Raw genomic sequence first — 12,775 nt, 5'->3', positions numbered from 1 at the left:
CCACTTCTGGCCTATTGTACCAGCCCCAGATGATAGGTGAGGGTGATTGTGGAGCAATTGTTGGAATGAAGATTGGCAGAGGAAACCGAAGTACTCGGAGAAAACCTGCTCCAGCGCCACTCTGTCCACCACAAATCCCACTTGACCAGACCCGGGATTGAACCCGCGCCGCCCCGGTGGGAAGCCAGCGACTAACCGCTTGAGCTATGGCGCGGCTAAGTTTCCGGGTAACAACTGCAGTGTCCTTGAAATATTCTAATCGCAACAAGCACAATCATTATCACTGAGTGTGATTTCTTTCCACAAATGGAATTCTTACGAATATATTTTTAAAAGGGGGCACATGGTAGCTTAGTTGGTTGAGGCACTATGTTACAAGCGGGAAGGTAGCGGGTTCGAGTCCGATAATGTGGATTTCTTCAATTTACCTAACCCAACCGCACTATGACCCTAGGGTTGACTCAGCCTCTAACAGAAATGAGTACCAGGAATTTTCCTGGGGGTAAAGGGCTGCCGGTGCATAAGGCTGACAACCTTACCGCCATCTATGAGCCGACTGTCTAGAAGATGTGGGAGCCTCTAACTCTCACACTCCTATGGATTTTCACGGCCTGTAACAGGGATATCTTTACCTTTTTCTTATCTTTTACTTTTTAAACTTAAAAAATGTGACCACAAGAAGTGGCCTGGCCTTTCAGTTCCGTTAATATTTATGTTGTATTTTTGGGAGTTGGCTTACCAGGAAGACAACAAAATAGAATTACTATTTATTTTTTCAGCGCATTTAAATAAAATTGGCGTTTATTTGAAAGAAATATAATGAAAAATAATAAATATTATTTAGATATTGCATTGTTACATACGTATTTTGTACGTTACAGAGAGAACTGTGGACTAACTTCTTTGACCGTCTCTTCTGACAGGAAGGAAGAGACAGTTTCACCAATACTGGATTTTATTTTACCATTGGTTTGTGGTATTTTAATTCTTGCTCGATTTAATTCCTCCCCCAGACGCTGATTATATCCAATCGCAGTAGAAGTTTCGAGCAACCACTTTTATGCTTCCGGTACATTATCAAATCAACTCTCAACTTTGTGTCACAATAATTTTGCAGAACATTCTACACAGCACTGCTCATCATCAGTCAGCTGCAGCTGTTTTGTTGATTCTCTCTGTTCCTCATCGTCGTCTTCCCTTTCTCACTGCTGGCAATCGACTACACGTTTGTGCACAGTTGTGATTCTCCACCAAGTTCTGCACTGGCTTTCCTATTTGTGCAGACTGTTTCCTTGCGTCAGACCCGCGTTTTGAACATAATTTAAGCAACGGTCTGATATGATGCAGATTCTTTGTACGAGGTGCTTAAATTCCACTGCACCCAAAGAGTTGGACCGCCATCACAGTTTGTTATTGAATGTCGAGAGGCTGTTAGTAGTTGCATTTCGACTCCATCGCAGCCGTCAAAAAATGAGAGGCATATTCTGGAATAGCAATGCTGTTGAGAGGAAATATTGCTATAGCCCTCTGAATCCAGACAAACCAGAGCCAACACAGACTGCTTCTCCAGCCTCTAGCAATCACTGCACCTGCTTGGAACTTTCCGAGTTCAAAATAGCCAGTAGCCTGGCTTAAAGAAAATTCTGTGTAAGGGTTCTAGTGCTTGGGTTGTGTGGCTGGGTAGACAAATAATGATCTCATTGTTGTGAGCAAATTCAAGAATTTCTATAGAAATTTTACGTGTACAGTAAATTTTTACATTTATATTGAATGTAAATTTAAGAATAATATACCGTATTTTTGTAATAATATTGTGAACATTTCATATGTTTCTCCCTGCACAACGAAAGCTGTTTTCAATTAAAAATTTCTTAACAATAGAATCACTACAATGTGGTATTTTCACGGAACGTAGACAATGATTTTACAGTACTCGAACATTCCGCATCAAGGCGAGTGCGGAAGTGAAGAGGTTTTAGTATAATTTCAAATTATTGAAGGATAATTTTCGAAAAAGCTTTTGAAAACACTATATGTTTTGCTTTATAAGTGACTATTAAACATTAAATATCAGTTGTATAATTGAGAAATAAAACATTGAAAACTGTATTATCTTTCGAAGTGTTCATGTTAGTCTGTCCACTTCCTGCTATCTCAGCTTACACAAACCAAGCTTGGAGAGGCAGGCTGTCTCTCCTTCTTTTCATAGAATAAGAGGTACCTATGTTGTAATTCGTACTCTTCACCTAAGGAAGAAGAATAGATTGAGTGAGGCATATAGCATGCATTACAGGTATAGAGAGATAAGAATGTTTGTTTAGCAATCTTCACTCAGAGACAACTTGGCAGATCTAGGCAAAGATGGGTATTAGAGAAGTGAAACGGATAAGTTCTTGTGAAGATGTCCTTAAAACTTCTCGTCCATTGAAGGTGGTGGTTTCTTGTTCAGCTCAGCTGCCAGTTGCTGTAGAAAGGCTATAACCTGGACTATGGTAGTTAATTAGTTTCGACGTTCCAAAGGGACGCTTCCCTTATGCCTTCAAACTTTGTTTTTGTCTTGAATTTTATAAATGCCAGGTAGTTTATAATTTGTCACTTCGAGCTTCGGTGGCTTCTAACGGAAGGAAAAAAATTGCGTTATTAATTGTGGTATCACTTACTTTGTGTTTCGTCGTATGAAATCTGTCACGTTTTGCTGCTTTGTCATTTGTTCCACTCCGATGATAGTTGTTACGTATCCTTGACCCACGGCCTTATTTCTAGACCCACTTCTGCCTGCTGATGACCGGAAAGCAGGCGACTGTCGTCAGCACGTACTGTAGGAAGCAGGGAAAGTTAATCAAAATCAAAATGTAAGCCGAAACCTGAAAGTGAGACTGTACGTCTATCTAAAGGCGCGTCCACATTACTCGTGCTCGTGTTCGCCAGGCTTGTACTCGTCGGGGAGACTCGTCTGGCTTTTACTTGTGCTCGTAAATCTTCGTCCACACTACTTCAGTTGCTCGCCAGGCTTCGGCGCGTGAGGATCCGTATATTTACTCGTACTGTGTATAGGCTGTAGTCTTATTTTAATTTATTGGCTATAGTTTTTAATTAAAAAATTAAAATTTGCTTGTTTCGTGACTTGTCATATCGTCCACATTACTCGCGAGCATAGCGAGTCACACGAGCACGAGTAATGTGGACTCGCCTTAAGATATATCTGTGCTTCGTAGCAATACGTGAACGTCTGTTAGTTCAGAGGGAAACGCATGTCTGCAGGGCCGTAACATCACTTGTCTGGGCAAATGGACTTTGATAACATCTGGTAGTGCAAGTCTCACTACATTTTTAACTTCTACTTCGCTCAACTAGGATGTTCTCTCCTAGTTAGGGGTGTGTTGCCCCACATAGAGTTTCAAGAGAAATAATTCCCCATCAGTCTTTTGAATAACCTGAATACGCATCAGTGGTTTAGTGGTTAGCTATCTCTACCCCTGATGTGCTGCCCTTTTCGCCCGTAATTCGTCTGCTGCTATTACCCCTCGAGAATGGCCTTTACACTATACGTATTATATATGACTTGTATTTATCAGGTGGCCGTTTCGAGTCCCGGCAGGGACACCAATTATCATGACTGATAGGTTCCGTGGTTTTTCTCAGACCCCGCAGACGAATACCGGGACTGTATCTCGAAATAAGTCACGGACACTTCAGTACATTCATTCATTAATCACTCTACCATTTGAAGATACATATTCTGAGCTGCTGACTTACTCATGGAGCTGAGCCCTTCTGGAGGAGCCGCCAATTCTGCAGCTACTTAAGAATTTCCCAGCATTTTATGGAACCCGAAGGTTCATTACCGTGTTCACAAGAGCCCTCCACTAGTCCCTATCCTGAGCCAGATCTGTCACAATCCATACCATCCCATCCTATCTCTCTAAGATCCATTCTAATATTGTCCACCCACCTACGCCTTGGTCTTCCCTGTGGTCTCTTTCCTTGTGGCTTTCCCACCAATATCCTATGCGCATTCCTCGTCTTCCCCATTCGTGCTACATGACCTGCCCACCTCATCCTCCTTGACTTGATCATTCTAATTATACTTGGAGAAGAGTACAAGTTATGAAGCTCCTCATTAAGCAGTTGAGCTGCTGACAGCAAAGCTAAATAAACAATAATAATAATAATTAGTAGTAGTAGTGGTAGTAGTGTATTAGGATTGTATTATACTGTACATAATGGTTCTGCAACTTTACTTCACGCGCGGCACACACTGATTTGCCAAAGACGCATGTCGGTACACCACAAAAGAATGACCATTCAGGAGTAAAGTTTTCTCTCTTCTTAACTAATTAAGCACTATGCCAGGAAGACGTAAGGTGGAATGGAAGGTTAGACCCACGTTCTCTTGACCTCGGTACTGGTTGGAGGTGAGTGAATGAACATTTACGATTCAATAATTTAATTCAACATACTGCCTTTTTCTAACTATAACGTGGGAATGTACAATTTCTTACACAAATTCGCAGCCCACCAGATGTTTGGCCTCACACTGCTACTCATAACCGACCGTCTGTAGTATGGTGGTATTTTGACTAGGTTGTCTGAAGTACTGAATCTCTTTGGGGGAATTCGTTGTTCAAAGTGTACCGATCTTGGTTGAGTGCGGTTCCGGTTTTTGAGGGTTAAGCAGGTTGTTCGTCGAAGGAAGTAACATAAATTCAGCATAAATCATGTACTGAGGCCAAAATATGTCGCCAGCAGTGTTTCTAGACCCATGCTTAGGTAGTACTGATATATATCATGTGACTGTGCTGTGGTAAATACTTTTGGTGGTGATATGGTATAATCAGTGCTGCTAAGAGTTTTGTTACTGGGTATAATTGGAGGTAATTTAAGTCGTCATTAATGATAATATGAATTTAGTAATGTTGCTGTGTTTTAATATTTCCGTGAAAATAATGCTTGTGGAATCTGTGCTATGGTACAGATTGCACCTTTTAGAATGCCGTTTTGCAATGGAGGACTAGAAATCGCATCTGTGGGTTACCAATCCTGTCGCTGGCAATAATTGTACTGGGTTTCATAGATGCATGTGTTCTTTTCTTTAATACAATCAATTGATTGTATTAAAGAAACACATGCATCTAGGTATTTGATTTTCAGTCTATCACTTCCAGGAACTTTGACATAGACACTGGTTCATGTTTATCTCTGTAGCAGCTGTGCTTGCACTGCCATATCCCAGCACAATTTATAACATTAAAGTATTGAATGTGACAGTTGTTGGATTGAATTAATGAGGTTGTAGGGTGAGTTGCGGCTTACTGAATGTCATCTTTCTGTGGTACACCCCTTACCAAAGATAAAGAATCAGCAACTAAATGATGACAATATGAAATTACGTTCTTTTGAGGGTGAAGTGCCGCTATGTATTTTTCAGCTGCTGATTTACTATTTTCTCATTTTAGCCAGGATAGCTCAGTCAGTATAGTGATTGGCTATGGGCTGGTTGACCAGTGTTTGATACCCAGTAGGACACAAGGGGCTCCTTCTCCAGGTTAGAGTGACCAGGAAGTGAAGCTGAACACACACCCCCATCAAGTGCCATGGTCAAGAATGGTGGAGCTATACCTCCACTCCCCTTTGTATCTTTATGAGGTGGTGCTTAATTAATTAAGCCCAAGAACAACTATTACCTTTACCCTCTTTTTGTTTCATGGGATGGAGGGAGACTGAGTTCTCTTGGTACGTTGGCCACTAATTGGCCTGTTGTATCATTCCCGGATGATAGCTGATGATGAATGTGGAGCAGTTGGTGGAATGAGAATTGGCAGGGGAAGCCAAAGTGTTTGGAGAAAACGTGCCCTAGTGCCACTTTGTACACCAGAAATCCCCCATGACCTGACCTGGGTTTGAACCTCGGCCACAGTGGTGGGAAGCCAGTGACTGCCTGAGGTATGGCATGGGATACCTTTACCTCTACTGTTGTAATTTAATTTGATTCTTGTTTTTTTCTCAGTTGAGGTAAAACAATGGGATCAGAACACAGTTCCCAGCAGGGACCTGTTTCATCTGGTGGGAACCGAGTAAATCTGCAGAGAGGCAAGTCGGTTCCAGAGAGAGATAATGGACCAGAGAGTGGGGAGGGAATGAGACCTGGGAGCATCTCACCTGGTCCTAGTGTATGTTCGGATTCAGACCTGCCGTATATCTCATACACTGTCAACAGACCTATAGGAGGTAATTAATATATCACGCACTGACCAGGAGTATATGAATAAGGATCACATGGTAGAAAACTTGTATTTATGGCTTTTTTTCTGTGAATATGGGGAATATACTGTAAGTTGCCCAGATTTACCTCTTTCACCATACCTCACCTTGCATTGAACTGCTTTAGCTTAATCCAAACAGATATACAAAATAACCTAAACAATGCATTCCACCTCATAGTCATAATATGTCTAATGTTGTAGTATTTGTGGTATAGGGGTGGACAAGTCTATATAATTGACCATTTTATTCTTTTACAGTATGCATTTTATCTTTATTATTGTTTTAAGTGTTCATCAGCCCCTATATTTTTCATCAGTTTTAAACTCCACACTTTTTGCATCTCAGAGGGATATGGAAGTGTATTTAATTGACTCTTACTGTTTGACTTTAACTGAACATTTATCATAATTTCTTCTACCACCTTTACGTGCTTTAGTCAGATCACTGTACCTTTTGACAAATGTTTGATTTTATTTTATTAGGTACTGAGTTTTATAAAAGATGTTTCAATTTGCCCCTGGGTGCAAATGGTCTGTGTGCTTGTATCATACGTTGTTGAGACTTGCTTGTAAGTGTATCAGTATGTATGATATTTATTTATTTATTTTGTCTCTATAGATCATTGTTACATGATATAGGACAAGTCAGTTACTGTACATTGGCGTATTACAATACAAGAGTAAGGTTACAATACTTACAATTGTTTACAATATAGTTAAGAGTTTGTACAGTGTAAGGTGGAATCCATATTAGGTCCCCTCAGCACATCGGCTTCCATATGTCCTATTGTACCTGTACCGGTGATTATGCTTATGGAGAATTTTATGGAATGAGGATTGGCAGGGGAAACCGAAGTACTCTGAGAAAACCTGCCCCAACACCACTTTGTCCATCACAAATCCCACTTGACTAGACCGCAGTGGTAGGAAGCCAGCGACTAACTGCTTAAGCTATGGCGTGTGTTTGTTATGAATTTTAATATGTTACAATGAAATTGTATTGATGATATGGCTGGCCAGTATGTGTGGAATGGCAAGATGTGCAATTGTGCAGCATAGAGTTGTTATGGTTGGAAATATGAGGGATATTGTTCAGGGTCAAATGTGACGGTGGTTTTTCCACAGCCTATGTGTGTTGTCTTAACAACTTGTGATGTCTGCATGAGGCCTGATTATATATTTTATTGGACCAAGGACGTATGATGTGTGGTCATCATGAATTTGTAATGTGTGACATATTTTATATCCAGCCCTACGGGGTGATCATTGGATCCATGAAGTGAAAATAAATGTAAATGTAAATAGCTGTAACCGCTGATGCACTTGCCCACCCATTTGAAAATAATCTATAAAATTTTATCTTACATCAACATTCCTCAGCTTACCTCATATTACATAATTTTAACTGACTATACATGATTTGTGTTGTTTTCTCTACATCTGTTCTTCTGACTTCATCTGGCCCACTTCTCCATTGTTGTGTAAGTCATTTGATTTTAATGCGCCCTTTTTCTGATGTGATTATAATCCATTCATAAAGCTTGAGGACAATCCAAAGGAATATTGTGTTTGAAGTCAGGACAGCTAGGATGGAACATTGATATCTTTCATATAATCTCAGTTATTGTTGTCAGTGAAAGTAATTTACACAGCTCACAATCACCGATTACAACACTGCTGTTATAAACAGTTACATAGTTGTGTAGCATCAGTAAATATTGGTTCTTTTGTCTTTGATTCTAAATTATTAATCATTGTCATTAAACAGTTTGAAACAGTGTATTTTAACTTATAAACTAGCATGAGTCACAACTACAGTATAATTAACACTGCACACTTGTCAGTGATTATTCTCAGACTGACACCAGTAGGTCAACAAGCATATACAATATTACTTTGAATATCAGACACACATTTTTCACATTTTTTCCTGCTTAATTGAGGTGTGTCTTAAATTCGAGGAATTATTCACCAGATTACAAGCTGTCCATGGGGTAGCCTGGAATGAGCCTAATGTAAACACATTTGGAGTGATCTATCAAGCCACATCGTCCCCCCTTCCTTCAACTGTGAGGCAACATCCAACTTTCAGTTCAGTCACTGCATGACATTGTTATCATTCAGGTATCATTCAGATATCATTATCTCCCTTGCTGTATGTTAAATTATTTCAGTACTTAAAAGTAACTTTTTTCGTCCTTGGTACTACAGCCCCAGTGGGCCTAGGCCTACCTCCATGAACTTCTCCGTTCACTTCGGTTTTTCTAGATCTTACACATTCGGTAGGACTCCTTGGGTGTGCGATCAGCTCATCACAAGGCCTCTACCTATACACACACAAACTAAACATCCATGCCCTGAGTGGGATTCGAACCCACGATCCCGGTTTCCAAGCGAGCGAAGACAGTACATGCCTTAGACCGCTCGGCTACCGTGACTGGGGATGTGTAGGACAGGTTTCATTGTGTATTCATTGTGTTTCATGTGGTTTCAAGGACTGTAATGCATGAGGTCATGCGTGGTGGCTTCGATAAATGTTTCAAATAACCACATAAATGCTGGCAGATTTTAGTAATTGCTGAATAATGTGGTGAAGGCGGATTTGTCATTTAGGGTTTTTAGTGCCATAAAATTAAAGATATGGCTACCATCTCAGACCTTGAAGCTGTTTGTAGTCGGAGTTATCTAAGGGACTAACATACATACTTAAAATTCTTTAGATTCTCCGAAATTACCAATTAAGCATGGAAGTCACTTGCAGCGTGGCAAGTCTCTGGGTTCCAACAGCCGAAAGAGTGGTGGGACAATTCCCAAAAGGCAGTTCTCTATGATGAACAAGTTGTCAACCCATAATATTGTTGTGGTAAAACCTGCTGTCAACACTGAGGCCATGGACAAGGACCCAGACTTACTTCAGCTGCAGGTGAGGAGCATTGTTTGTTAGTGATTGTAGATATAGCTTGTTATGAAGTGAAGGTTATCAATTCATTCTCATCTAGAGCACTGCCTGGCCAGTCTGAGGTTTGTTGTTGTCATTTTCCTCAATCCTGCAGGTAAATTCAAAATAGTTCTTATAGACATGCCACTACGTCTTTCTCCCCCATCCTTCCCAGCTCAGTGTACACAATCATGCTGTTATTTCAGTCAGTGCTGCATAATCTCTACAGCTGACAGATGGATTCTTTTGGTTGGGCACATACGAATCCATCTTGTTCTTGTGTTCTGAGAACTGAGAAAAGAATTTACCATGAATGACATATGATTAGAAAGAACATTTAAGAGTTATGGAAATTTTCAATGCTAGAAGCTCTTTCCTCAAACTTCAGTTGTAAGTCTCGTAGCAAAATTGTTTGATATTTAACAGCAATCTGTGATTTGCTGTGGAGTCTTATTTTAAAGTTTGCCATGGCTACAAAATTCTTATTAAAACTTGATACCTTTACCAAGATTTGTCTACTGGCCTCTGTTTTTCCAGGCAAATTCAGGGATAATGTGTTCAAAGCATCTTTGCACATGTGACTTTCAAGGTTGTGATTGCTCTGTAGAGTGTACCTATGTTCCTGCCAATCATGCGAGGGACCCTAAACCTGCCAGCTGTCCGTGATCCAGAGGTTTTGGAGCGACTTGACCCAAGTGGACTACTGAACCTATGCCTGCGATATCAACAGCACATCGCCTTATGCAGTGAGGCGGTCGCTTCAGAGCAAATGCAGCTTGGTCACAGTGTTCGGGATGTGAGTAACTCTGACCTCATATTGTCACTTAGAATAATTATTATATTTCTATGGTTTAAATTTCACATAATGTTCCAGTTTTGGCTTTTTATTTTAATTTACTATGGTAGTTGTTCATTGCCGGTCACAGTAGCCAAGCAGTCTAAGGCGTGCACTGTCTTTGCTCGCTCAGATACCAGGTCATGGATGTTTGTGTGCGTTTTTCTGTGTTTATGTACAGGTAGAGGCCTTGCGATGAGCTGATCACCCGCCCAAGGAGTCCTACCATATGTCTAAGATCTAGAAAAATCGAAGTGAATGGAGAAGTTCATGGAGGTAGGGGTAGGCCCACTGGGGCTGTAGTGCCAAGGAAAAAAAAAAGAGTTGTTCATTATTAATAAATTAAAATGAGGCATGCTTAACAAAAAGAAATTAACAATATGGCACGGTTGATTGTTGCTCAAGAAATCTGTGTTATTGCAGAACCCAGAAGTTCGTCATAGTCTTCTCAGCAGCTAGCCATTTGATCCATTGCAAACACTAAATATAAACCAATGGAAGAACAATAACATTTATTAAACTGATTTTAATCAACCTTCATGTTCTGTATGTTCTGGTTATTGTGATTGTAGTACCCATTTTGATTTAGCTTCTGTTAAGGAAACTGTCCAGTATTATTTTGTGTGACAGACAGATGTCATTTTGCTGAAGAGTGAATCCTGTATTCTGCTTCTGGGAGAGTGTGCTTATAAAAGGAGGCTTCCAAGAACATTTCTCGATAAGATATCTGAAGGTATTAATGGAGAATATTCCCATCTTACTGGAGAATATTCTAAGTAGCTAATGATAAGCTGCATACAGTGAGAGTCCATGTTCAATAATCACCTTAAATGAAAATGCTATTCACTTAAAACAAATAGGAAATAATTTTATTTTGTAATTAAAATGGTGTGTTTGCCTCAATGTAATGACAATGTCTAGAGTATATGGTTTTTGACTCTTCATTCTTCCTACACTTTCATTGCATGAAGTTTACAGAGTCTAGACTTCCTCACTTACCTTGATTTAAATTGCTTGAAACTATCAGTGAAACGTGCGCTTTAACTTTGCAGATTGACTTTGAGGTATCAAGACTGATGACAGTCATGACAGAACGTCAAAAGAAATTTGCAAAGTATGCAGAAAAACTTGCCAAAGTGCATGAGCTGTCTCACCAGTTGAACCGTTGCCATATGGTGCTGAATCAAACACTAGAGAGTATGGAAACACTTAACAACACCCTTCCTGTCGAAGAGCGGCTAGAACCATTTGTCTGGACAACTGGTTGAATTGTCAGATCTCAGATATCTCCCAGACACTCTGGAGTGCAGCTTATACCATAATAGGTAAAAGCATTCTTCTTAACACTGTGTGTATGCTCATGTATGTGATAATTTGTATTAGAGAACTGGCTGTTCTACTGTAAATCTGTTTTTCCATACACCATAGAAAATATGCTCATATTGAAGTATGTATTTTGAATATTTTAATTAATTGTAGCACTGTTATGATTAACTAATCCCCATATATACAGAGATATTGGGTTTTCAGAGGACATTTCGGAAACTGGATCTGTTTCCCTCCTCACGGAAGGGAAAACACCTATTCTGTTGGGTCCCTTACAAAGAGCTAGCCTCAGTCACTACACCGATGTCNGTCTAGTCACTTGAACGGTCGTATGCCTGACCGCCGCCAAGTTTAAGCCTCTTATACTTTCTGTGTCTGGCTTCGCCTTGTCATATGTTGCAAACATTCTCATTATCATGATTTTGTATGACTTCTGCTTGTTGCCTGCATAATTTTGTTATGTAATCATATACGTACGGAATTTTGAATGCCATGTGCAACTACACCGATGTTCCAAAACACAAAGGTTATAAATACCTGAGACCAGGCTAAGTCCATGAGAGCTAATAAGAAAAATATACGTCACAAATTGTTCCAAACATGTACAAGCGTGGAACCAGGATAGGTAGAGCCGTAGAAATTTATGTCACAAAACCAAACTAATGACCAGGACCATGACCCCACGGCGTGGAATAGAAAGGAGAACTAGTAGAAAACTAATAGTGTCTAACTAGTGTCAATAATGGAGTAAATCACGTCTCTCTAATTTAGAACCTAATAGAAATCAATAAAAACATATCACGTCTTTCTAAGGGACCCAACAGAATAGGTGTTTTCCCTCCCCTGAGGACGGAAACAGATCCAGTTTCCAAAACGTCCGGTTTTTCTTAGTTATCTTAAAACCAGGATGATGGATAAAGTCTGAAAACCCAATATCTCTGTGTGTTATACACTACCGTCAGAATCCTATAGTAACTAATCCCCATATATATTTATGATAAAGATTTTCATCATCATGATGTTTTAGTATAGAATTATGTCAGAGTGCCATGTCATTATATGTGAGATCTCCGTCAGCACATGGTGTATAGTCAGTCTATAATTAGATGCTTGCTTTCATTCAACTGCATGTTTCAGTCTTGTTGGCCATCCTCAGGTTGGTGTTGTCAAGCTGAGGGTAGCCAACTAGGCTGAAACATGTTGAATAAAAATAAGTATATTGTTGGTTGGCATTGATGATTCAAGGTGATTATTTTGAATAAAACTCCGATTCACTTGGATATTACTCTTTACTACATCTTACTGTACATTTTATCTTACACACACACCGGATGCCCACATCAGTGCACCCACTCACCGATTACTGCGCCATCTCATGGCTTACACCAATACTCACTTTCATGAAAAATTGCA

The 12,775-nt window shown here is 39.9% G+C and overlaps 1 protein-coding gene across 4 annotated transcripts in view; it reads left to right on the top strand.

The window, feature by feature from the left end:
* The first annotated feature begins 4,617 nt into the window (after positions 1-4,617).
* Positions 4,618-12,775, top strand: part of LOC111871361 (BLOC-1-related complex subunit 5) — a 21,007-nt gene continuing 12,849 nt past the window's right edge. For 2 of the 4 annotated variants that reach the window (XR_002844011.2, XR_002844010.2), the window contains exons 1-5: positions 4,618-4,874; positions 6,008-6,228; positions 8,984-9,186; positions 9,809-9,997; positions 11,089-11,361. Coding sequence is in view for 2 of the 4 variants with exons in the window: in XM_023864421.2 (XP_023720189.1) it covers positions 6,021-6,228; positions 8,984-9,186; positions 9,809-9,997; positions 11,089-11,304 (816 nt within the window). In the remaining 2 variants the exon portion in view is untranslated. Of the gene's footprint in view, positions 4,875-6,007; positions 6,229-8,983; positions 9,187-9,808; positions 9,998-11,088; positions 11,620-12,775 lie in introns of those variants that run through there. The other 2 variants (XM_023864421.2, XM_023864420.2) reach the window with 2 other exon arrangements.

The sequence above is a fragment of the Cryptotermes secundus genome, unplaced genomic scaffold (genome assembly GCF_002891405.2).
Source record: "Cryptotermes secundus unplaced genomic scaffold, Csec_1.0 scaffold122, whole genome shotgun sequence".
Classification (NCBI taxonomy): domain Eukaryota; kingdom Metazoa; phylum Arthropoda; class Insecta; order Blattodea; family Kalotermitidae; genus Cryptotermes; species Cryptotermes secundus.
Note: the sequence above shows the minus strand (reverse complement) of the source record. Positions and strands in the feature narration are given on the sequence as shown.